Below are 22,913 nucleotides of genomic sequence, written 5' to 3'. Positions count from 1 at the left end.
ACTGCCTATGCACTGTGTGTGTGTGTGTGTGTGTGTGTGCATTCTCTGACTGCCGATGCTGTGTGTGTGTGTGTGTGTGCAGCCTGCAGCCAACACCTCGTCGTAGGCAATTAGGCCCATACAGCAGTGACTAGTCTCCAGTCGTCCTTGACCCCCTTGCCACTGGACCAAGACCTCGTTCAGCTAAGCCCGTGTGGTAGCCGCATGCAACGATCACCCCACGTTAAAATAAATCACGCACAGGCATCTTCCACTCATCTAACATGAAGTTCGGGACCTGGAATGTCAGGACCTCTCTGACTGCCTATGCTCTGTGTGTGTGTATGAACTCTCTGACTGCCAATGCTGTGTATGTGTGTGCACTCTCTGACTGCCCATTCTGTGTGTGTGTGTACTCTCTGACTACACCGACACCTGAGCTGAGGTTTCCTGTCCCGCCTTGCACGCGCTCCGCTCCTCCTGCAGGCTCCAAATGGAACACGTCCCGCCACCAATAGCAGATTCTGAAATCCCGCCGACAGCCAATCAGCTTTTGTGTTTTGGTGTTGCCACGCGCTGGGCTGCGAGTATAAAAGGCGCGCGGAGGCTGCGGATGGACCTTAAACACGCAGCATTTGCAACGCAGGGTGTGGGGGGGATAAATAATAATATTAAATACCTACAGCTGGTACTCAGAGAATGGCTTCCGAATCGGACAGGAATGCAAACTACTGCGAGATATCGTCGCTCAAAAGAGGGGATCTGTTGGAAGTGCCACGAACGCTATTCACGCACTATGGCATTTATCTGGGAGATGAAATGGTTGCTCATTTGATGCCCGACATTCTGCCTGTGTTCACCGATGACAAAAAGGTCATCCGCGATGTTGTGACGAACCAGCGGCTCATTTTGGGCGTCATCTCCAGGAACGCTCGTATCAGAGTGGACTCGGTGGAGGATTTTGCGTACGGAGCCTGCGTTATAGTGAACCACATGGACACACTGTGTAAGAAACCGGCACTTCCCAATGAAGAGGTTGCAAGGAGAGCCGAGAAGCTGGTGGGAAGCACAGAGTACAGCCTGTTGTGGAACAACTGTGAACATTTTGTTACTTACTGTAGATATGGCACTGCGGTGAGCATCCAGACTGACCAGGTAAATTTCTACTGCATGCTTGTGAACACTTGGGATCTGAGCACTGCCCTTCATGTTCGGTATCTTTAAGTTTCTGATATAGAAACAGGAGTAGGAACATGCATGTTCATTATATATCATACTTATTGCAAAACTCATTTATTTATATTAGAAATAATATATATTTTATATTAATCTAAATTACTTGGATCAGCAAGTTAGGTTTTAATTCAGTTATGTTGCCTATTCCTTATAGGGTGTGGTTTGGGGAACCAATGAAAGGTAGCCCTTTCTTAAAACAAATGCAACTTTTCTCTTGTAATTTGTGACGGCAAGTGCTTTTAATTTGAATTTAAAGTGACATTTACTCTTTAAATGACTTCTCAAATATCCTTGAATGCTCCTATTGCCAGTATGTTATGCGTCCGAGTACCCCGCTTTGGGGTGGTAAGTCAGCTGAAACGTCAATATTGACCACGTATGCACCAGAGACTGGGTGCCAGGACAGCATATCCAGCAAATTCTTTGCTTTCTATGCACGTTTAGACACAAGTCCCTTCAATATGAAATTAAGATTTTTAGGTCGAAATAGTCAAACAACTAGGAAAATCAGCGGTAGTTTTGGGTAGGTCCGCAACACAGCGTCCGTTCTTTTATCAATGCACACTTCCAGGCCATACTAAAGCAGATGATTTTTGTCCAGATCCGCATTTTCGAATCAGATGGGACAAATCGACCTTTTCTCTTTTTTTGAAAGTAGGTTTGCGACATGGAAAATATTCTGTAGAAAATAGCTGCATTGGGGGGAGGGGCAGCATTGGTTATCGGTACTGATTTTTTAAAAAAAAATCAAGAATCTTTGAGTAATAGACACTTGGTGGATTGGCGAATAGCAATTGATCTGGGTTGGTGTTTTCCCATTCAGAGACTGATATAACTTGTACAATACCAGAAGATCCCAAAGCACAAATGTTCTTTCTCTCAAACTACAGCATATTTGAAAGAATTAAAATGTATTGGATGTCTGTCTCTCTCTCATAGTCTTGCTCATTTTTTTGTCATTTTTGTACATTTCTACTTTTATCTGTCTCTTCTGTAAAGTGTGTTTTTGCTTTACTTTTTGAATAAAGCACCAGTTGATTTGCACCTTTTTGTTGAAATTCTTCAAGAACTACTAATGCTGTTTGGCTATATGACCACCCAAAAGGGGATGGTCTTGAGCAGGATGTTATTGGTATCCATGTACCTGTTGAAGGAATGAAACTTTATCTGGTCTTTAGCAAAACAGATTATATATACCTTTAGTGTTACATTTGAGGAGCACACTTTACTGAAACCAAACATTGGGCCCAAACACCAGAATCACAGGCTCTGAATTCAACTACTATCTTAAAAAATTCTAGGAGGCATTCCAAAGAGTACTCTAGGCTCATTAGAGCTCCCAATGTAAGCCTATCAAACTCAAATTGGTTCCACAAGTCAACAATTTGTTTTTGTCACCTGGGAATTCCTTTTGAATATTCTTATGTGGGATAAAGGCATTACAATTGCATGTGACACTTATCCCAGTGTCACATCTTTGAAGAAATTCATCTTTCATCCATGAATCATGGATGACTGTGTGCTGTTTTCTTAAACAGGATCTTGACATGTGTTCCACTACAAGGAGAGCTTTGGCTATACCCACACTATATTTTCTGTGCTACCAGGTCCTTCCAAGCCATAATTGGATACATTTTTCAGCCCAGTCTTTGATGGACTAATTCATCAAACATGTGACCAGAGACTTATTTGCCAGGGAAAATGCTTTTCCAAACAGACAGCAACAGCACTTTAAATTTTTTTTAAAAAATCAGGTGGCAGTTTCTGAAACATGTGAGGCCTCATTATGCCCATCCAGGCCCCTAATGATAAACATATGGGTTGGGGAATAGGAAAGGCTATGACAGTGTTGGACCATCATGCAAGTGAATGCACAGTATACTAGAAACTACCATAATTCCTGCACTTTGTGCCAATCCATTGTTTCTTAGCTATTTGAAAGAGCAGGCAGAGTGGACAAGTGGCTGCTAGGGGATTGATATTTTACCATTGACACCATTTTGAGAAGCCCACTGGTCAAGGTGGAACACAGACTGCAGCCTGTGTTTCGACCCAAAATGGTCAAATTCCAATGGACCATACCATTTGCATGCTGAAGCAGATAGTGAGGGCTATGTAAGAGAAGGTCTACAATCATCTGTCTGGTAACATTGTGCAATAAACAACATTCAGCAAGGAATGGCCATGGAGCTAGAGGACCAAGAGAACAGGAGGAGGATCCTTTATTGACACTGGGTCTAAATCCTGGAACTCCCTTCCTAACAATTAGGGATGGGGAATAAATGCAGGCTTTGCCAGCAACATTCCAGGAACAACTTTTTAAAACTGGAGAGGTAACCTGTTTAAGTGGCAGATAATAGCTCTGAAGCCAGATTGGGTGGGGAAGCAGGAGATGACAAGCCTGTGGGGAAGCAGCATATAACACTAAGCCCTACATAAACAATTTACCAGTTGTGTAAATCTATCTAATTTTCAATTGGTATACACCTCAAACTTGAGTACCTTTTCAATTTTTTTGTTAAATCCATTACCATATTGGGTGAGCATTAGTCTGAGATTCAATAAAACTGCTGAAAATATTAGTTTCTTCTTGCTTAGAGGTAACTCACTTTTAATCAAGACTCTTGTGTGGAGTTATTGAATAAACATTTCCATGACCCAGAAAGCCCTAAACCAGTTGTTGAATGGTCACTTACTAGTGTAGGCTAATTATTACTCTGCCTTTACTAGTAAGTATGGACCAAAAATAAGAATCTTGATGGTGTAATGAACCAGCAATGGGAGTTCTACAATCCCATTCACATTGAATACATTTTTACAAATCTTTCAACTGCGATGTGACAGTAGAAACACAACTCATTGGTAGACTTGACATTTCCTTCAAATTCTAACTAAACATTCATTGCATTTTTAGTTTGTACTTTATAAAGAGCTTGCTTAATTGCATGTGAAAAGGATAATAATTTAAATTAATGCAATATAATGAGGTCAGGGGCTAATCATTAGCAGCTGTTCCTTTTAGTTCGACATTAACTAATAGTCATCAAAATGCTTGTTTATCAAGAGACCTTTTGCTTTAAATTAATCTGAAAATATTTAAGTGAAAATGTTAGCAAAATTCAATGTACCTTTTTTAATTCAAAAATGTAATTAAAAACAAAATCCTTGTTTAAGAAGGTTACATGTTAAGATGTGGTTTCAGAAGTGCATGCTGTAATACATATTCACAATCCCTGCATGTAAAAAAAAAAGTCAGACATACAGTTCTGTACATTAGAGTGTGGGGTTGATGGTCATCCATGGCCGGGGTCATCCCTGGCTTGGAGTTTCTGCGGCCTTTGGGGGATGCGGGTGGGGGGGGGGGGGTCGAGGGAGGGGTAAGAGATGAATTGCTGCAAAGGTTACCAGTCCCAGTTGTCATTGTGCATTGTTGAGTTTGTCTACTCAGCATGTAGCCCTGGGGCTGGAGTGTTTATGGGGGTGTCTTCTAATTGAGGTTTATGATTACATTCTTTGGGGGAAAAAGTGTGCTGATGACATCACAGGAACTGATTTGGATCCTAATAGTATGAGTAGGTTGACTTGGTGCAAATAACCAGCTTGTAGAAGCACTCTTCCAAATATTAATTTGGCTCCCACTTTTTTTGCTCAGTATTTTCAAACTAGTTGCCCTGATATCAGTTGCTAGAACATTTGTACGTTAAGGTGTTTCTTCTATTCGTCTCTACCTGTTTCTTTTAAGGCAGTAATTCATGTGGAGGTCTGGTTCCACAGCCACTGGAAACCCTTCAGAATTTCACCCAAGTAACTACTTTTTCAACTGTGAGCTGATAGTGTCATTCAACCATCTACTGCATTAAAGCAGAGCCTGATGCTCTCATGCATGCGCACTTCCATCAGACGTCAATATGACATCAAAACCATTTATGCAGTTCGCCCTGGTACTTGGTTGTGATAACAAGTTTCTATAACTTGTCTTTTACATGGAAAAATGCCCCAAAGCAGTTCAGAATTGGGGGGGGGAAAGAGCAGGAATTGATCTCTTGTAAAGTACTTGGCAGTTTGGTCAGAGGTTTTGAGGAGGCTTTTAAAGATGAAAAGGGAGATGGGGAAGTGGAGGGGTTTAGCCAGAGTCCAGATATTATGGCTGGAGGAGAGGGAATGCATTGGGGGTTAGTGATGGGCCAGATGATGTAAAATTGGAGAAGATTGAATTAGAGGGGCAGGTCATGGTTTGGGGGTGGTGTATTGCATTTGCCATCAGTGAACTCGTAACGCTTTTTATAAAAGATGAGAAAAAAGTCCTTGAGTATATGATCTCTGCATAGGTAGGTATCCTATTAAATTAATAGCTCTAACACAGACAATACAATAACACTTGTGAATTAAGACTTGGAATAGAAATCCTGAATTGCAGCTTGATTTGCTCAGAATAAATGTTACCTGATATGGTAGTGAGACATACAAACCAGGAAGCTCATGTTACTGAACCCTGCACTGAATTAGCTGATCTCTGCCAAGATGATGGTAGGTGCACTACAATTGGTCCCTGCATGTCTGGACTAGGGTGAGGAAAAGATCAGCCGCAGTTCCCATTCCTGATGATGACCTGATGGCAAATGTGAACATTGTATAAGGATAGGATTGGTCTTAACTGTGATACTCATATTGGAGCAGATTTTCCAAGTCTCTGCACATGGTGAGTTACCTCACCTGCTTCATGTGTGTACTCCAAAAACACTTCACAGCCAATGAAGTATAGTCACCAAGTAAGGTCATCGACCAGAAATGTTGACTGTTTCTCTCTCCACAGATGCTGCCTGACCTGAGTATTTCCAGCATTTTCTGTTTGTGTATGACCTTGCAGGATAATGGACATTACAACAGGGCACATGGCAGCCCAATGTGCAGTAGTTCTGGCTATGCTAGTGCTGGATTATAAGCCTCTGTCTGTTTCTAGTCTGCAAAAGAGCCATCAACTGGGATGAAGCTGCTGTACAAATCCTTCAATTAAACTATCATCACAGTTCACTAGTATTGAGTTTTTGGTTAATAGAACTGAGGTTTAATTCCTGTTCCTTTTTAGTCCTCCTTTCACCCCCGCTTCTCCTCCTCTCCTCTCTCCCCCCTCCCCCACCCCAGCTATGTAAAACAACAGTTTCAACTTCTACAGCAACTTTTTTTTAATGTAGAAAACACAAAGATGCTTCACAGTTGCATAACCAAATAAAAAAATGGATGCAGGGAAAGAGATTGTTGGGGATCACCTGAAGCTTTGTAGAGAGCTGGGTTTGAAAGGAGGAAAGATGGAGGTTTAGAAAGGGTCTTCCAGTGTGTGGGGCCTGGACAACTTCAATTTCTGGAAGGATTATTGCCTCTTGAACTGAGTAGTGGTGAAACAAGCTAGAATTCCCATAATTTCAGTAGAAGTCATTGCAATATTAGTCATGTTTGAGTAATGGCACGTTGTGTGGCAAGATGCAGCAAGTCTATTTCCTTTTTCATCCCACCTTGCATAGGATTACATAGAATTACGCAACACAGAAACAGGCCATTTGGCCCAGCCAGCATTTATGCTCCACTTGAGCTGCCTCCTGTCTTTCCTCATCTAAATCTATCTCCATAACTCTCTCTTCCCTTCTCCCTCATAGGCTTGTCTAGCCCCCCCCTTAAATGCATCCAAACTATTTGCTTCAACCACTCCCTGTGGTAGTGAGTTCCACATTCTCACCACTCTTTGGGCAAAGAATTTTCTTCTGAATTTGTACTCCACCCAAGAGCCAGCATAAGTGTGATTCACAGATCAGGATGTCATAGTTCTAGAGCAACAATCTGACTGCAGGAGTATGAAGCAAACTTACCTCCTCCACTACCAAGTTATAATCTACTGGCTTCCTTTCTAGACCAAAGTCCTGCTATATCCTGGCCATCTCTCCGCTTTCCTCTGGCCTCTGCCATCTATACCCCCAACCGCTTCATATTTGTTTTCTGAAATGGGGCCCTTCATTGCTCTGCCTGACCTGATACCACTCTGATGCTGACCACCTCTGCTACAGCAGTTCCAGGCTCGAGTCCATGGAGATGTCCATTGCTTCAGTTTGTTCTACAATAGGCATCCTCCACCACACCCACTGCGCAATCCATTGCTATTGTTTTCAGAGCAGAAAGCCCAAATGTCTTGAGTCGCTTTCCTGACAAACATCACACCTGGTTTTCTTGCCAGGAATTAATCCTCTAAACTTCTGTCCCTCTATGCTCCAACTCTCCTGGTGAGTACCTAACCACTGACTCAATGTTGCCTTCTAGAATGTTTACTCCCTTGGTAGAGAAAGCTCCTGATTGATATCCTGGGCTTGACTCAAATCTTCTCGTTTAAACCTGACTTCCTTCCCCCCTCCCCCCTCCCCATGTTCCTGTTTCTCTTTCTACTCTACTCTTTCTTCCCCCCCCCCCCACCCCCACCCCCACCCCAAACAGCACAATGGCAGCACAATGGTCATCAGGTTCCATCTAGACCCCACTGACACTTCTTCCTTCCACCTTCTTTACATAAAATGACAACAGGCCATCCAGCTCAATCAATCTGTGTTGTTTCTCCTCCCCAATGAGCCTACCCTGTTCCTGTATCCCTTTATCAAACCCACTTCATCAACTACCAATCCAACCCATTCTTAAATGTTGACATGGGAATTGATTTTGAACCCATCCTGTCCAGCGGGTACAGGGCAGGGGCCATTTTAAAAATGAGCATTTTTGACGATGTCTCACTCCTGTAATCACAGTGGTCACCATTTTAACTACTCCGTGCATTTAGATGGTCGAGGCACCTGTCGGAAGCAGGCAGAGGGACCACTTATCTCAAAAGCGCCCCGATTTGTATTTAACTAGGGCCTGAGCAGGGCAGCCACTCCTTGCAACCCCACATCAATATTCCTCTGTTCGAGATCCCTTCACTAGAAAACTGTTTCTATCTGGTCTGTTTTTTCCCATTCCATCAAATCCCTCCATAATCTCAGTTCTTTCTTTATACTTGTATTTCCTCACCAGGCAGCATCCTGAGAATCGGTGTTGTGCCCATCTCACCTCAACATACTTCCAAGAGCCTGGAGCCCAAACAGTAAACATTACTCCAACTGTGGTCTTTCTACTGTTTTGTACATATTCACTGTTGCATCTTGACTTTTTTCTATTTTATACCTCTTACCATAAAACCTGTAATACTACCATGAGTTTTTTTATGGCCTTGTACACTCTGCTGCTTTTAAAACTGGAACTGTGCTCTTTTCCACAGCACCTAACCTTTCTCTGCTCAAAATATAATGAAAATTCTTGTTATTTACCACACACAAATTTCTCTTTTTTTCTTTGCTGAGATCTGCTACCTATTCTCCTTTTGAGTATTCTGCCTTATTACTGAACCTCTCATTGTGCTCCACCTTTAGTGGGTGTATTATGAGCCCTCTGTCACTACTTCTAGCAGAAAATGGCAGATGTGGTGGGGGCAAACCAGGAGCTGGCAAGCAGCTCCTGAAGTTTGCACCATTTTCTGTGAGTTATGCCTGCTCCTTGGCATCACTTCAGCTGAAAATCTAGACTACTGTTGTCAGTAGAACTCATTGAAGCACGTTACTATAACACATGGCTTGGATTCAGAATACAAGACTGTTCTTTTGTATACAGGGCAGTAGCAAAGCTGAAACGGGTCTTTCTCCAGTGGAATAATCTGTACTGAATGTTTCAACATGTAGCATTTAATTTATATTACATATTTCTTTGAACTGTGTTTTTTCTGTTTCATTGCTGAACTGAGGAGTGTGTCCCCCTCAGGGTAGAGTTACCTGGCTGCCATCCCAGTCATTATGCAAATGAGAGTTCATATGGTTTTACTTACTTTTAGTTCCATATGCATAAAAATCATGTTAACCTCATGGAAGTTTTCAGTCTATACTTGTTTCTAATACAGCAAACTTGACTCTTGGTTTGCTTTGTTGACTCCGGCTCATAAAGAACCTATTGACGAACAAGTCATGGGTTTTCTGTTCACACAAATTTCAGAAGGAAACCACATCCGTTAAACCTTCAGAACACTTTCTGAAATGTCTAGGTTCAGGAAACCAGTGAGTCAAATGGCAATTATGTAAACCATTCTAAACAATACATTGGCTAAGCTTAATACTACTTTTAGAATGAAATGATTAAGCATAGTCAGCAATTTAAGTCTCAATAAACTCATTGCAACAGAATTGTGATTTCGTGCTGCAAAATGAGTGATTTTTTTTATTTTTCTGCCACAGATGAGCCTCTTTAACTAACTGCATGTTTGAGCATTTCTGATGGCTTTTCATGCATTCTGAAATGGGCAGTTTCAGAATGCCAGTGTTCTGGTCTCTTCAGTGAGATTGATTCCAATGGTGCTAAGTGTCTACATATGGGAACAAATATTGTTCATCCTTCTATCAAGGCTCAAATTGATTTTGTCAGGAGTTACCAAGGGGAAGAGAAAGAAGTGCCAGGAAAAATGGCAGTGACAAACCCAATGTGGAGGCCCCAAACTGAGTCTGTGGGTAAGTGAGGGCATGATGCTGCTTTCAAATTACTATTTGGCAAAATGGACGTAGCTGTGTTGAGGATGAGGAGGGTTTCCCTACTCGGCACTCCAGGGCACCTTCCCCAGAGAACAGCAGGAGGTGGCAGCTAGGGTCTGATGATGGAGTATGACAGACACTCAACACAGGTCTGCTGTGGAGAAAAGAATTGCTTAATTGCCTGATCAAGGGAGACATGGTTTACACCAGTTCCTTAACTGGGTGCCTTCCCAACCGTTCTCTTCGAATATATTCGGAGCTGCTTCTTTATACAGAATTCTTTGCAAAGTCATTTACATTATCATTGGTCATTCTCTCTACTGCTTGACAATCTTGAGTATGAACAGATGCATTCTGCCTCCTGCCAATAACAGGAACTTACACCATAAACTTAGGACCATTGTTCTAGAAAAACATGTCCTGTGGTTAGGCTATTGCAGACTGCCCTTTGCACCTGATGATTTGCTGCATCAGCTTATTTTTTTTGCCTTGCTAGTATAAAGTGCATTTAACGCTCTAATTCCCCCTTCAATCCTCCCTCTGGTCATATGGTTATTCTATTAATCCACTGATATATTCACAAGCATGCACAGCTTTCTATAATGGCACAGCATCTCAAGTTCTGGAAGCTTCTGATCAGCTGACACATTTATTCATCTTTAGTTGCAGTAACAATGTCCACATTCACAGTGTGGAGCTACAACATTACAAGCTTAGACATTGCACCCACCATGACCACATTTTTTGTTGTTACCTTACTAGACCTGTCTCCTGCCCTGATTTAATTGATTTAGGTGATAGGATTGGGATACTCACGACTCAGATCAGGTATTCTTGTTGGTTTGGTTCATCTCCCTTGTTATGTACTTTCAGTGAAGGCTTCCTTTTGTATTTGAGTGGCTTTTACCAGTGCTTTCATCCTTCTCCTCCTACATCTAAGCGCAGATGTTGATTGAATGATGCTTATCACTAATACATGTGATATAATTTTTATTGAAGGGTGTACATGTATATTAAGTCCAAAATTCTATAGTTGTATATACCATGGTTGATTGGCCAGCACTTCATCAGGATGATGTATTTTTGTCGTTGCTCAAGGACACACTTCCCCACGCTGTCTGTTCCTCAGTTTTGGAATGGGTTTTCCCTGAGGCTCTTTGAAGCCCTCGTACCCTGCCTTTATAGTGTCTGCTACCGTTCCATTGACCATTTCATCTTTTAATTCTGGGTATATAATATGTCCCTGAATATTAACCTCTTGTCTGGTCGTGAAGCAAAAGTCGGTGGTAGTGATGGGGCAGTGTGTTACTCCTCCCACAGTCATGTTAGTGGCTGAGGTGCTGACACACCATTGCCCGTTACTTTGTGGGGCTGCTGTTGTCTTGGAATCTAGCATCAGCGGGGCTAGGCTCAGGACTCATCCTTCTGTGCGGCTGTATCCTCATCATCTTGATCAAAGTTTGGATATTCTCGGCACAAAACAACCTGGTGGTTACTATAACAATCTTTAATGCACACACCCTTGGTATCATCTCCCTTAATGTATTGGTGCAGTTTGTGGTATCTGACCTGTTTGTTCGTTCTCCTATATTATCGACTTTATATAGGAGGTTCCCCTTGGTCACATCATATTGTGGTATTGATAGTACAAATCCAATTATATTCTCATGACCAGTTACACATTTAGTTTTAGGAACCCATACATGGCTGTTTTGCCTGATTTCACAGGAGCGGGATCTATGTTCCTGTGCAAGGGGAGAACTCCAAGCTGCCCTCACATAAGAGGGCCAAAGGGGGGTTCGTAATGAAATACATGAAATTAAACATACACCAGAAGATAATCACTATTTCTAAATCTGACCGATCTAACAATCCCCAGTTTCTGCGGGTCAAAAACAATAAGCATGTATAAAAATCTGACTCTGGGCCTTAGATGGACCCGAGTCTAAGACCCTGAGGTTCATCACATTAAATGGAAAGGTTAGATGAAAAAGGGGGATATTAGAAATGATGGGCGCAGGATATGCGGTGTGCGTAGCAACAGTAAACATTATAGATCTCCAGATAGTAGGTTGATGCACTCATCCAAACCCTAAGAGGTTGCTGGAGATAGGAGATAAGATGCAAGCTCAATTGGGAGATGGGGCTGAATGAGAATTGGCCCACACACTAAGGGTTCATGCCAAGACAATTAACTTTTTCCCTCAAGGTCCATTCCCTGAATATATCATTGGTTATCCAATCTTGGACACCTCCATTTTGTAGCTGTTCTAAGTTATGTTCTATTGTATTTATCATCCATGCTCCATACCTGGTGCATACCATGGCATTTCATCCACATTTGCTATTGTACTTTTGGTTCACATTTAAGTTAATTGTCTTGGCATGAACCCTTAGTGTGTGGGCCAATTCTCGTTCAGCCCCATCTCCCAATTGGGCCTGCATCTTATCTTCCATCTCCAGCAACCCTCTTAGGGTTTGGATGAGTGTGTCAACCTGCTCTTCTACTAACTGGAGATCTATAGGGCCCAAGTTTCCACATGATTTGTGCCTGATTTTTAGGAGCAACTGGTGGAGAACGGACTATCTTGGGTATCGCAGTTCTCCACATTTTTTTTTCTGCAGTTTTGTCAGGTAGAACAGTTCTACTTTGGAACAGAATTTTTTCTTCAAAAGGGGGCGTGTCCGGCCACTGATGCCTGATTTCAAAGTTTCCACAGTGAAAACGTACTCCAAACTAACTTAGAATGGAGCAAGTGAAGATTTTTGTAGAACTGAAAAAACCTGTTCTGCACATTAAAAAAAATCAGGCGCAGGTTACAAATTAGGTGTCCAGAACGAGGTGGGGGGGAGGGGGGGGGAAGGGAGGGAAGGGAAGTCATTAAATTCTACAATAGATCCTTATTTATACTTCTACAAATATTATACAAATAAATCCAACCTGAATAAACATTTATAAACAAAGAAAAGATTAAATAAACCATCTTCTTACCTGTGTGAAAGTGCTTCAGTCAGCTCAGCGATGTTCCCGCGAACGGGAGGGAGGGGAGGGAGGGGCAGGCAGGCAGCCAAAGATACAGCAGCAGGCTTCGAGCTGTGAGGGGGACTGAGGCCATTTGGACAGGGCGAGGCAGCCACATCGACAGTTTTATATTTACATTTGCAGAATGGGTGCTGCATTGTCAACACCACATATTATGCAATGGTTCGCCATCAATTCACTGCATAGGAGAGAATTGTATAGAGCTCACCGCACCAGGAACGTCGTAGCCCGTAGGTTGATGGGCAGGAGACCTTGCCTACGTCGACAATATCGAACCAGGCGCTCGTACCTGGACATGAGCGAGGCTGATTGTGTGAAAAGGCTGTGTTTTCGCAGAGAAGTTGTCACTGAGATCTGTGATATGGTGAGAGCAGATTTGCAGCCCAGAAGCAGAAGGACAACTGCCTTGTCTGTTGAAGTGAAGGTAACAGCTGCACTTTCTTTCTATGCCTCGGGATCGTTTCAGGCTACAACTGGAGATGTGTGTGCCATCTCTCAACGTGCAATACATGCCTGCATTTATCAGGCCACGGCTGCACTTTATGCGCGAAGGAATGACTTCTTCAATTTCCCAATGACTGCACAAACGATCCATGAGAGGGCTGTGGGCTTCTTCAGGATTGCCGGCTTCCCAAAGGTACAGGGCTGCATTGATTGTACCCACATAGCCTTGTGAGCACCCGTGGAGGATTCTGAGCAGTACCGAAATAGGAAAGGTTTCCACTCTATCAATGTGCAGCTTGTGTGTGATGACGAGCAGCGCATCATGTCAGTCGATGCGAGATACCCTGGCAGCACCCACGATGTGTTCATCCTACGCAACAGCGTTCTATCTGACATGTTTGAGCAGCAGCCAGAAGGGCAGAGCTGGCTACTGGGAGACAAAGGGTACGACCTGACCACCTGGCTCATGACACCCTCACGTGTGACACGGACAGAAACTGACCGTCAATACAACATGGCGAACATTGAGACGGGCAGCATCATTGAGAGGGCCATTGGCATATTGAAACAGCGATTCTGATGCCTGGACCATTCCGGAGGACAGTTGCAATACTCTCCTGAGATGGTCGGTCACTTCACTGTTGTGTGCTGCATGCTTCATAACTTAGCCATCATGAGGCAGCAGGAGCTGGTAGTGGAACCCGAAGACTCACGTGAAGGTCCAGTGCACGATGATAGTATTACGGAAGACTAGGATGTGGATGATAACGACAATCAGGAAAGCATGCAAGTGCCTGATGCCCGAGCACGAGGTCGGAGGAGGGCCGTCCATCGTGCCCCTTTAATGATTGCTCGAGCCTTGCGCCAGCAGCTCATCCGTGAACGCTTCAACTACTGATGCCTGAGGGCTCTGCGAACACTTGCATATGGACATGTTTATTCTTTGCAGTTGTTGTGTTGTGTTAATGGAACATGAAACAGTGTAATGAAAAAATATTTTATTGAAAAATTAACGTCACACTAATAAAATATTTGTTGTATCAAACTATACTTTTTAATATGACTCTTGAAGATCACTTATAAACTTGTAAAGTTACAAAACTTACAAAACAATTTCAATTTGAAAAATCTTACACTCTGAAGAACACAAACTTCAGGATCACTTTTTAGGTGCAAAATTAAATAAGATACAAAAAAAAATGAGCATTTGCACTATAAGATCACTTAAAAACCATAAGATTCCTTATAAGTTGTAACAAAACTTACAAAACAATTTCAATTTGAAAAACGCTACTACAGCTACATCAAGAACAAGAACAAAAGCAGTAAAGAAAGGCTGCAACCATGTCTCATCCACATCTCAGTGAACATTCACTTCCTCATGGGGGTGTCATTTGATTGGCTGGGCTGTGTGCCCTTATTGCAGCAGCTACCTCAACCAGGCCCTCCCTGATGGCCTGTGCCGACACTTGCATGCTCTCCCTGATGGCCTGTGCTGTAATTTGCATGCCCTCCCTGATGGCCTGTGCTGTAATTTGCATGCCCTCCCTGATGGCCTGTGCTGTAATTTGCATGCCCTCCCTGATGGCCTGTGCTGTAATTTGCATGCCCTCCCTGATGGCCTGTGCTGTAATTTGCATGCCCTCCCTGATGGCCTGTGCTGTAATTTGCATGCCCTCCCTGATGGCCTGTGCTGTAATTTGCATGCCCTCCCTGATGGCCTGTGCTGTAATTTGCATGCCCTCCCTGATGGCCTGTGCTGTAATTTGCATGCCCTCCCTGATGGCCTGTGCTGTAATTTGCATGCCCTCCCTGATGGCCTGTGCTGTAATTTGCATGCCCTCCCTGATGGCCTGTGCTGTAATTTGCATGCCCTCCCTGATGACCTGTGCTGTAATTTGCATGCCCTCCCTGATGGCCTGTGCTGTAATTTGCATGCCCTCCCTGATGGCCTGTGCTGTAATTTGCATGCCCTCTCTGATGGCCTGTGCTGTAATTTGCTTGCCCTCTCTGATGGCCTGTGTTGTAATTTGCACACCCTCCCTGATGGCCTGTGTTGTAATTTGCACACCCTCCCTGATGGCCTGTGCTGTCGATTGCACTCCCTCGGACATTCCCTCCCTAAGTTCCCGTGTCATTACTGCTATTTCTCCCGTCAGGCCCGTCAACTCTTCACCTACTGCATTGACGCCACCGATGAGTGATCGGGTAAGCTCATTGGTCTCCATACCCAATGCCACAACCTGAGCCGCATCTGTTGCACGCTGCATCTCAGGAGAGCGTGTCTCCAATCTCCTTCTCTGCCTGGGTCTGCCTCGTGGCACCACTACACTGGGAGGCGCGGGCACGGACGGTGGGATGCTCGGTGTTGCAAGCGGCACCACTGCACAGGGAGGCACAGGCTGCGACTGGGACGCTCTGTGTTCCAGACAGCTGAACTGGAGGGAGAGGCTCGGGCTGGAATGGTGGGATGCTCTATGTTGCAGACGGCAGCACTCTAGTGCGAGCCATGGGCTGGGATGTTGGATGAATGGGTGTAAACTGCTCGATGATATCAGCAGCAACACTGGGACCCGAAGCGTCGGAATCGAAACCGTAGTAGGTGGAACCAGAACTTATGCGAGAGGGAGGCGTAGGCTGGGACGGTAGTGCAGTGACTGTAGAAAGCTGCATTATACCAGCAGCACCACTGGGACCCGCAACATCGGAAGCGAAACCATGGATGGTGGGACCAAGACCTATGCTAGGGGTTGAAACTCTGATGCATCTTGATGGGGGCTCATAAACATTAAATTGGAAGCTCCCCACTGCAGACAGTTCAGTCATCGCTGCCATCATCCAGTCTGGATCGTCCGCAGCTGGTTGTACTGGTCCTTGTTCTGTACCCTCAGGATTGGCAGCAGCAGCAGCATCGTCATCATGTTCTGCAAAATACATCTAAACAGTCAAATGCTTAACAACAAGGGAGGGGGCTGGGTGGGTGGCATGAGTACTCTCACACATAGCAGGCCAGGCAGCAGGTTGATTTAAAGGGCCACGATGCATTTTCAGGACTTGCCCTCTTCCTCGCGTGCGGGCCCAGCTTGTGCTGTACCGATTGCTTTACTCCATGTCCGACTCATCATAGCAGCTACCCTTTGTTCCAAGGGTTTTGGGCATGCCTCCTCCTGTTCAAGTTGCTTCCCTTTTGTTGTGGGCCAATTTCTTCTGCAAAGAGTAAAATATAACTTTTTACAGAGTGTTAGTCTGCAAGGTGGGACATGCAGATAGCCAGGTTACAATTACGATTAAATTAAAAATGGGAAATACTACTTGCACTAACTACTTGACCAAGGTCGTGCCATTTCTTTTTACACTGACTTCCAGATCTCCTGGTGTGCACCACTGCGCAGTAATCTTCTGCAACTTGGTTCCAGCGTTTCTTCATTTCTTTTGGTGGCACTTTTATGCGACCTCTGTTGCTGGTATCTAGCTCCTGCCATCTCTGCTCAATTACATTCACTAATATCTCAACTTCCTCATGTGAGAAATTCTTTTTTTTTGGTAGACATTGATCCATTGCAAAGTTGAATTGGCACTTTTTTTCTCCAAACACAGTCCTTAATTTGCAGGCACAGGTACTGCAAGTTTAGCAGTGAAAAGCTGAACTCACTGATTTCAGCAGGTGATTTCTTCAGCAGTTTTGCTAAAAGCACTCCCTCACACACAGAAATATCAATAAAATTAAAATACAAGCCTTTGTAGGTGTCCAAGAACAAATCTTCACGTTTTCTGCAGCACTTTCTAAAATGGCCGAGTGCCAATGTTTTTTTTCACACTGTGCGTGCGCGAACGCTCCAACGCGCACGCGCAGCGTTGCCGGCAGGAAAAAAAACTAATTTAAATAGTACCCGTCCCCTCCCACTTAAAAAATCGGCACGAGTGTAGGCTCCGCCCCCCTGGGCGCCGCACCAAACAGACAAGGAGCTGCAAAGCGCTCCAGAATCGAGTTTTTTTCCGGCGCCGTTTTAGGCGTGAAAAACGGGCGCCCAGCTCGGAGGGGCGGCCGTTTTTTATCGTGTGGAAACTTGGGCCCATAGTGTTTACTGTTGCTACACCCACCGCATATCCTGCGCCCATCATTTCTAATATCCCCTTTTTTCATCTAACCTTTCCATTTAATGTGATAAACCTCGATCTTAGACTCTGGTCCATCGAAGGCCTGCAGTGTCAGATTTTTATACATGCTTATTGTTTTTGACCTGCAGAAACTGGGGATTGTTAGGTCAGATTTAGAAATATTGTGATTATCTTGTGTATTCCAAAGTGTGTGTTTTAATTTTGTGTATTTCATTACTCCACGCACCCCCCCCCCCACTCCCCTTGGCCCTCTTTGTTGTGAGGGCAGCTTGGAGTTCTCTCGCACAGAAACATCATTTCCCCCTCCTGTATGATTGTTACAACTTGTACTTCCCTCCAGGGTGGGTGATGGGCTACTAGTTTCTTCCTTGTCCTTGTAGAATTATTAGAAACATAGAAAATAGGTGCAGGAGTAGGCCATTCGGCCCTTTGAGCCTGCACCACCATTCGATAAGATCATGGCTGATCATTCCCTCAGTACCCCTTTCCTGGTTTCTCTCCATACCCCCTGATCCCTCTAGCCGCAAGGGTCACATCTAACTCCCTTTTGAATATATCCAACGAACTGGCATCAACAACACACTGCGGCAGGGAATTCCACAGGTTAACAACTGAGAAGAAGTTTCTCATATCTCAGTCCTAAATGGCCTACCCCTTATCCTAAGACTGTGTCCCCTGGTTCTGGACTTCCCCCCAACATCGGGAACAATCTACCCGCATCTAACCTGTCCCGTCCTGTCAGAATCTTGTATTTTCTGAGATCCCCTCATCTTTCTAAACTCCAATGTATAAAGGCCCAGTTGATCCAGTCTCTCCTCATGTCAGTCCGGCCATCCCGGGAATCAGTCTGGTGAACCTTCGTTGCACTCCCTCAATAGCAAGAACGTCCTTCCTCAGATTAGGAGACCAAAACTGAACACACTATTCCAGGTGAGGCCTCACCAAGGCCCTGTACAACTGCAGTAAGACCTCCCTGCTCCTATACTCAAATCCCCTAGCTATGAAGGCCAACATACAATTTGCCACCTTTACTGCCTGCTGCACTTGTGTGCCAGCTTTCAATGACTGATGAACCATGACACCCAGGTCTTGTTGCACCTCCCCCTTTCCTAATCTGCCACCATTCAGATAATCTGTTTTCGTGTTTTTGCCCCCAAAGTGGATAACCTCATTTATCCACATTATACTGCATCTGCCATGCATTTGCCCACTCACCTCACCTGGCTAAGTCACCTTGCAGCCTCTTAGCATCCCCCACACAGCTCACACCGCCACCCAGTTTAGTGTCATCTGCAAACTTTGAGATATTACACTCAATTCCCGCATCCAAATCATTGATGTATATTGCAAAGAGCTTGGGTCCCAGCACTGAGCCCTGCGGCACTCCACTAGTCACTGCCTGCCATTCTGAAAAGGACCCGTTTATCCCGACCCTCTGCTTCCTGTCGGCCAACCAGTTTTCTATCCATGTCAGTATATTACCCCCAAAACCATGTGCTTTGATTTTGCACACCAATCTCGTGTGGGACCTTGTCAAAAGCCTTTTGAAAGTCCAAATACACCACATCCACTGGTTCTCCCTTGTCCACTTTACTAGTTACATCCTCACAAAATTCCAGATTTGTCAAGCGTGATTTTCCCTTCATAAATCCATGCTGACTTGGACCGATCCTGTCACTGCTTTCCAAATGTGCTGCTATTTCATCCTTAATAATTGATTGATTCCAACATTTTCCCCACTACTGATGTCAGGCTAACCGGTCTATAATTACCTGCTTTCTCTCACCCTCCCTTTTTAAAAAGTGGTGTTACATTAGCTACCCGCCAGTCCATAGGAACTGATCCAGAGTCGATAGACTATTCGAAAATGATCACCAATGCATCCACTATTTCTAGGGTGGTGGTGATCATGTTGATATACATTCTGTTGATAACACATCCTGGATATTCCAGGTTTTTAGTTAGATTCTTACCATTTCTACTCCTACTGGATTGTTTGCACCGTTTTTTGGGCATGTGACCTTTCCCAGATCCATTTTATTATGGCAAGTACAGCTGGTATTGCAAATATTAATCCTAGTCCCCTGAAAAGTCCATCTATCAATACATCCCTCTACTCCTTTATATTCTTGCAGCCGGGACCAATGTTTCCATCGGCCCCCATTTTTCATATTTACGCATGCATATGTGTCTGCTAATGAGTACCTCATAGGGTCTGCTCCATTGAGGGGCAAATCCAGGCTTTTCTGGTAATACCCTAGCCATTACCCTTGTTCCACCTCGGGTACTACCGCCAGGGGTTTTGTTCCTTTATTCTTGCCTTCCTCTTCCTACTTATCTCGCACTTCCTATCACATACCTTTCAACTGTCTACTCAGTTCCATCACATATTTCCTAATTCTATCGCCTAACTCTACTCCTTGTAACTATTCCCTTGGAATTTCATTGCTTGTCCAGTCATTAGTTTTATAAGGGGTGAGTCCTGTTGTGTGGTTCGGTGTAGCACGCAGTCTCATCAATATGGTGGACAGGCGTTCTGGCCATGCTGGTCTGATTCCCTGGATTGCTTTACTCAGGGAGGTTTTGAGGGTTCTAATCATTCTTTCTACCATTCCCAGTGGTGTTGCAAAATGCACAACTCTTGGAGTAAACAAAATAAACATTAGATCAAGTGCCCCCCGATCTGGGGGACACTCCAGATGCTTTTAACTGCCCTCTTTTTATTAAAAAAAATTTTTGGGTTTTTTTGTGGGTTTCTTGTGATTTATTTTTGGGGGCATTAAAATTATATATTTTACAAGCGCCCCCTATAAAAGGGGAGGGAGCAAGATGCACATGACTCCATTATAGTTCAGGTGTTTTTTATTTATATAAAAAAAAAATGCACCCAATGGAGAATGGATTCAATAGCAACTAATCATTGTGTTGAGGTGTGGGTACAATTGGCTGATCCATGCAATTAATGGAGATGGCCCCACCCCACAGATGTGGCAGTGTTTTGCCTGGAAGACGTGAGCAGATAAGTGCATGAGATTTGCTGCTGTGGAGCACTAGTTTCTTGTGAATAAACTCTTCTATACTGTTCCATGGCTTCCACATTTACCTAACTGTCCCATTGATAAATGAAATGAACTCTTCCTGTGCTGCACTCTTTGTCCCATTTTCATTAGCTGCCATGAGGCCAGTGTTCAGTAGTGTTAAAAATATTGAACTGGTAAATTGCTTCCTTTCCTGATATTGTTTCAGTCCTTCAGTATTTAATCAAGTTAGTTAATTTAGGATTTTTTTCAGCTTGCGGTTTGGTCTAGAGTATAGCTTTGGCTGAGTTAATAAACAATGCTGAAGTTGTTGAGGTTTTCATACTTTAAAGTTTTGCTTAAATTGAGTGGATTAATTCTGTTTTTTAGTACTACTCAAGGATGTGGTTCAACTCTACAAACACTGAATTTTCAAACTGATATTGAGCAGGGGATATAAAGCTGTAACTCAATCAAATACTTTTATTTGGAGGATTTAAAGGAGATTCTTCTTTAGAGATTAAAAATCTTAGTAAATGTACAAGTCACACAAATCAACATTTCCAACTACTAGGCCATTCTAACTCACTCCTGTGATGTGGACTATCTCCAGAGCATCACTGAAAATGTGACAATTGCAAATGGGGAGCATAGCCATTAAAGAAGCTTTTGGTTTCCTGAGCACTTAAATATTTGTCAATAGTTGTGTCCTCATATAGCAATGCACTGATGTACAGTGCCACACTGAGATTGCACAAGTGACTTCCTCAGGTGTTCCTAATCTTGGCAGGCCTTTGGTGAAGTAGTTGTTTTTCCTAGACAAAAATTGGCTGGCAAAAAACTTCAGTTTGTTCTTGTGGATTTCTTGGACAAAAATGTTTTGCTCCAGGTGATCATGACCTCGTGTGTGTGTGTGTGTGTGTGTGTGTGTACATGCAATATATTTGGAAAAGTAAAGATAGCATTACATAGTACTTTTTAAAATTTATTTAAAGACAATCAGCTACTAAATCTGAGCCCTAAACTGGTACTGTATTACCATACCTGAATCTTTTTTAGTAACATTATGATTTGTCTTGCAGTTCTGTGAAGCAGTGAAGACTATAATCCGGGACCAGAGGAGTATTTTTGTCACCGCTGCGTTAGGGCTGGCTGGGATTTTTTGTCTGGGTTTTGGGCCCTCCACCACACTCCCCACCATCTTCATACCATTCTTCCTATGGATGGCTGGCTAATTTGTGCAGTGACCTCAAATGCAATGTAAATGTGTTTATAGTTTACCAATTATGTACAAACATGATTTATAAATGTTCGTCTGTTTCAGTAAAATAGTTGGTCTTTTTGTGAGGTGTGGCTCCATCAATACACAAAATAAAATTTGTATTTGGCTTACTATGTAAGCCCATCTGTTTTTTAATTTTTTTGTACTGAATAGACTCCTAAAATCTAACTTAACACTGAAGCTGTACTATGTTTGAAACTCTGAATTAAGAACAATTACATTTTATGTTTTGGCACTTCACCTACATTCTTCTTTGTACTTGCTTATGCTAACCGTTCAGTTTTGACCACACACACAGCATCCTGTATGGATTGTATATCCAAATGTGTATTTGCTCACAGGAGTGTTAACATTTGGGAATTTTTAAATTGGCAACTATATATACTGTGGTCAGTAGGTCACAACTCTCAGATTTAAAAAAAAAATAAAACACTTTTTAAAAAAAAAAAAAAATGATCTTGAGCAAATTTATTTTGTCTGCACGTGTTCACGTGCAAGTCGAGCACCAAACATAACATCCTTCCAATTTCACCTTTCCTTCTATATAATTTACCTTGGATATACAGTAGTCTTTTAAGATTCAGGGGTTTTGAACAGAGCAACTATTGTGCTGGAGGAAGGAATAGTGGTGATAACCAAGCAATGATGGGTGAGCTTATTCTCGTGGGAAATGAGATGACTATCTGGTTTCTTTGAGCCCCTCATTAAAGGCCTTCACAATTATACTGAGCATCAGAATGTATAGGAAAATGTGCCCTTGGGTATGTTAAATTGGGCTGTTTGTTCGGCTACATTACACAAAGTGGTCAGTGTAGCATTTTCTTTAGATGCTCACCAGACCTTACTTGCAAGTTTCTATAAAACTATTGGTAACACTATACTTCCTGCAATTGCCAAATCAATTAAGACTCTAATACATGTGTCTTAATTTAATTGCAAATGGTGCACTGGGACCTGCTAATCTATTCATTAGAAACAGATGTCTTGTCTGATTTAAATTTTATCTGAAGTGAAATTCATTTGAAATTAAGGGTGGTTTCTCCAGGACCAGTAGGAGAAAAAATGTTTCTAATTAGTTTGCTGTGAACTGCTTATGTAGAATAATGGCTAGGGAGATAAATAGTTAAACAGGAACCTGCAGTGCTATGCCACCTCAGACTGAGAAAGGGAACAATTGAAACTGGAGTCTCAGGCCTGTAGGTAGTGTA

General features: G+C 43.2%; 1 protein-coding gene across 1 annotated transcript; it reads left to right on the top strand.

Annotated features, from left to right (window-relative positions):
• The first annotated feature begins 604 nt into the window (after positions 1-604).
• LOC139233869 (lecithin retinol acyltransferase-like) lies at positions 605-22,089 on the top strand. The gene is made up of 2 exons (XM_070864489.1): positions 605-1,134; positions 21,506-22,089. Exons 1-2 carry the CDS (start codon positions 679-681, stop codon positions 21,656-21,658), a joined length of 609 nt encoding a protein of 202 aa, XP_070720590.1. The 5' UTR covers positions 605-678; the 3' UTR covers positions 21,659-22,089.
• Positions 22,090-22,913: the final 824 nt, after the last annotated feature.

This window comes from Pristiophorus japonicus, chromosome 2, assembly GCF_044704955.1.
Source record: "Pristiophorus japonicus isolate sPriJap1 chromosome 2, sPriJap1.hap1, whole genome shotgun sequence".
NCBI classification, from domain to species: Eukaryota; Metazoa; Chordata; class Chondrichthyes; family Pristiophoridae; genus Pristiophorus; species Pristiophorus japonicus.
Note: the sequence above shows the minus strand (reverse complement) of the source record. Positions and strands in the feature narration are given on the sequence as shown.

Bases quoted from the DNA above. Each gene is read 5' to 3' on its own strand.
- LOC139233869 (XM_070864489.1), top strand. From the start codon at position 679: ATGGCTTCCGAATCGGACAGGAATGCAAACTACTGCGAGATATCGTCG. The intron at 1,135-21,505 runs GTAAATTTCTAC...TTTGTCTTGCAG, and splicing joins TGAGCATCCAGACTGACCAG to TTCTGTGAAGCAGTGAAGAC.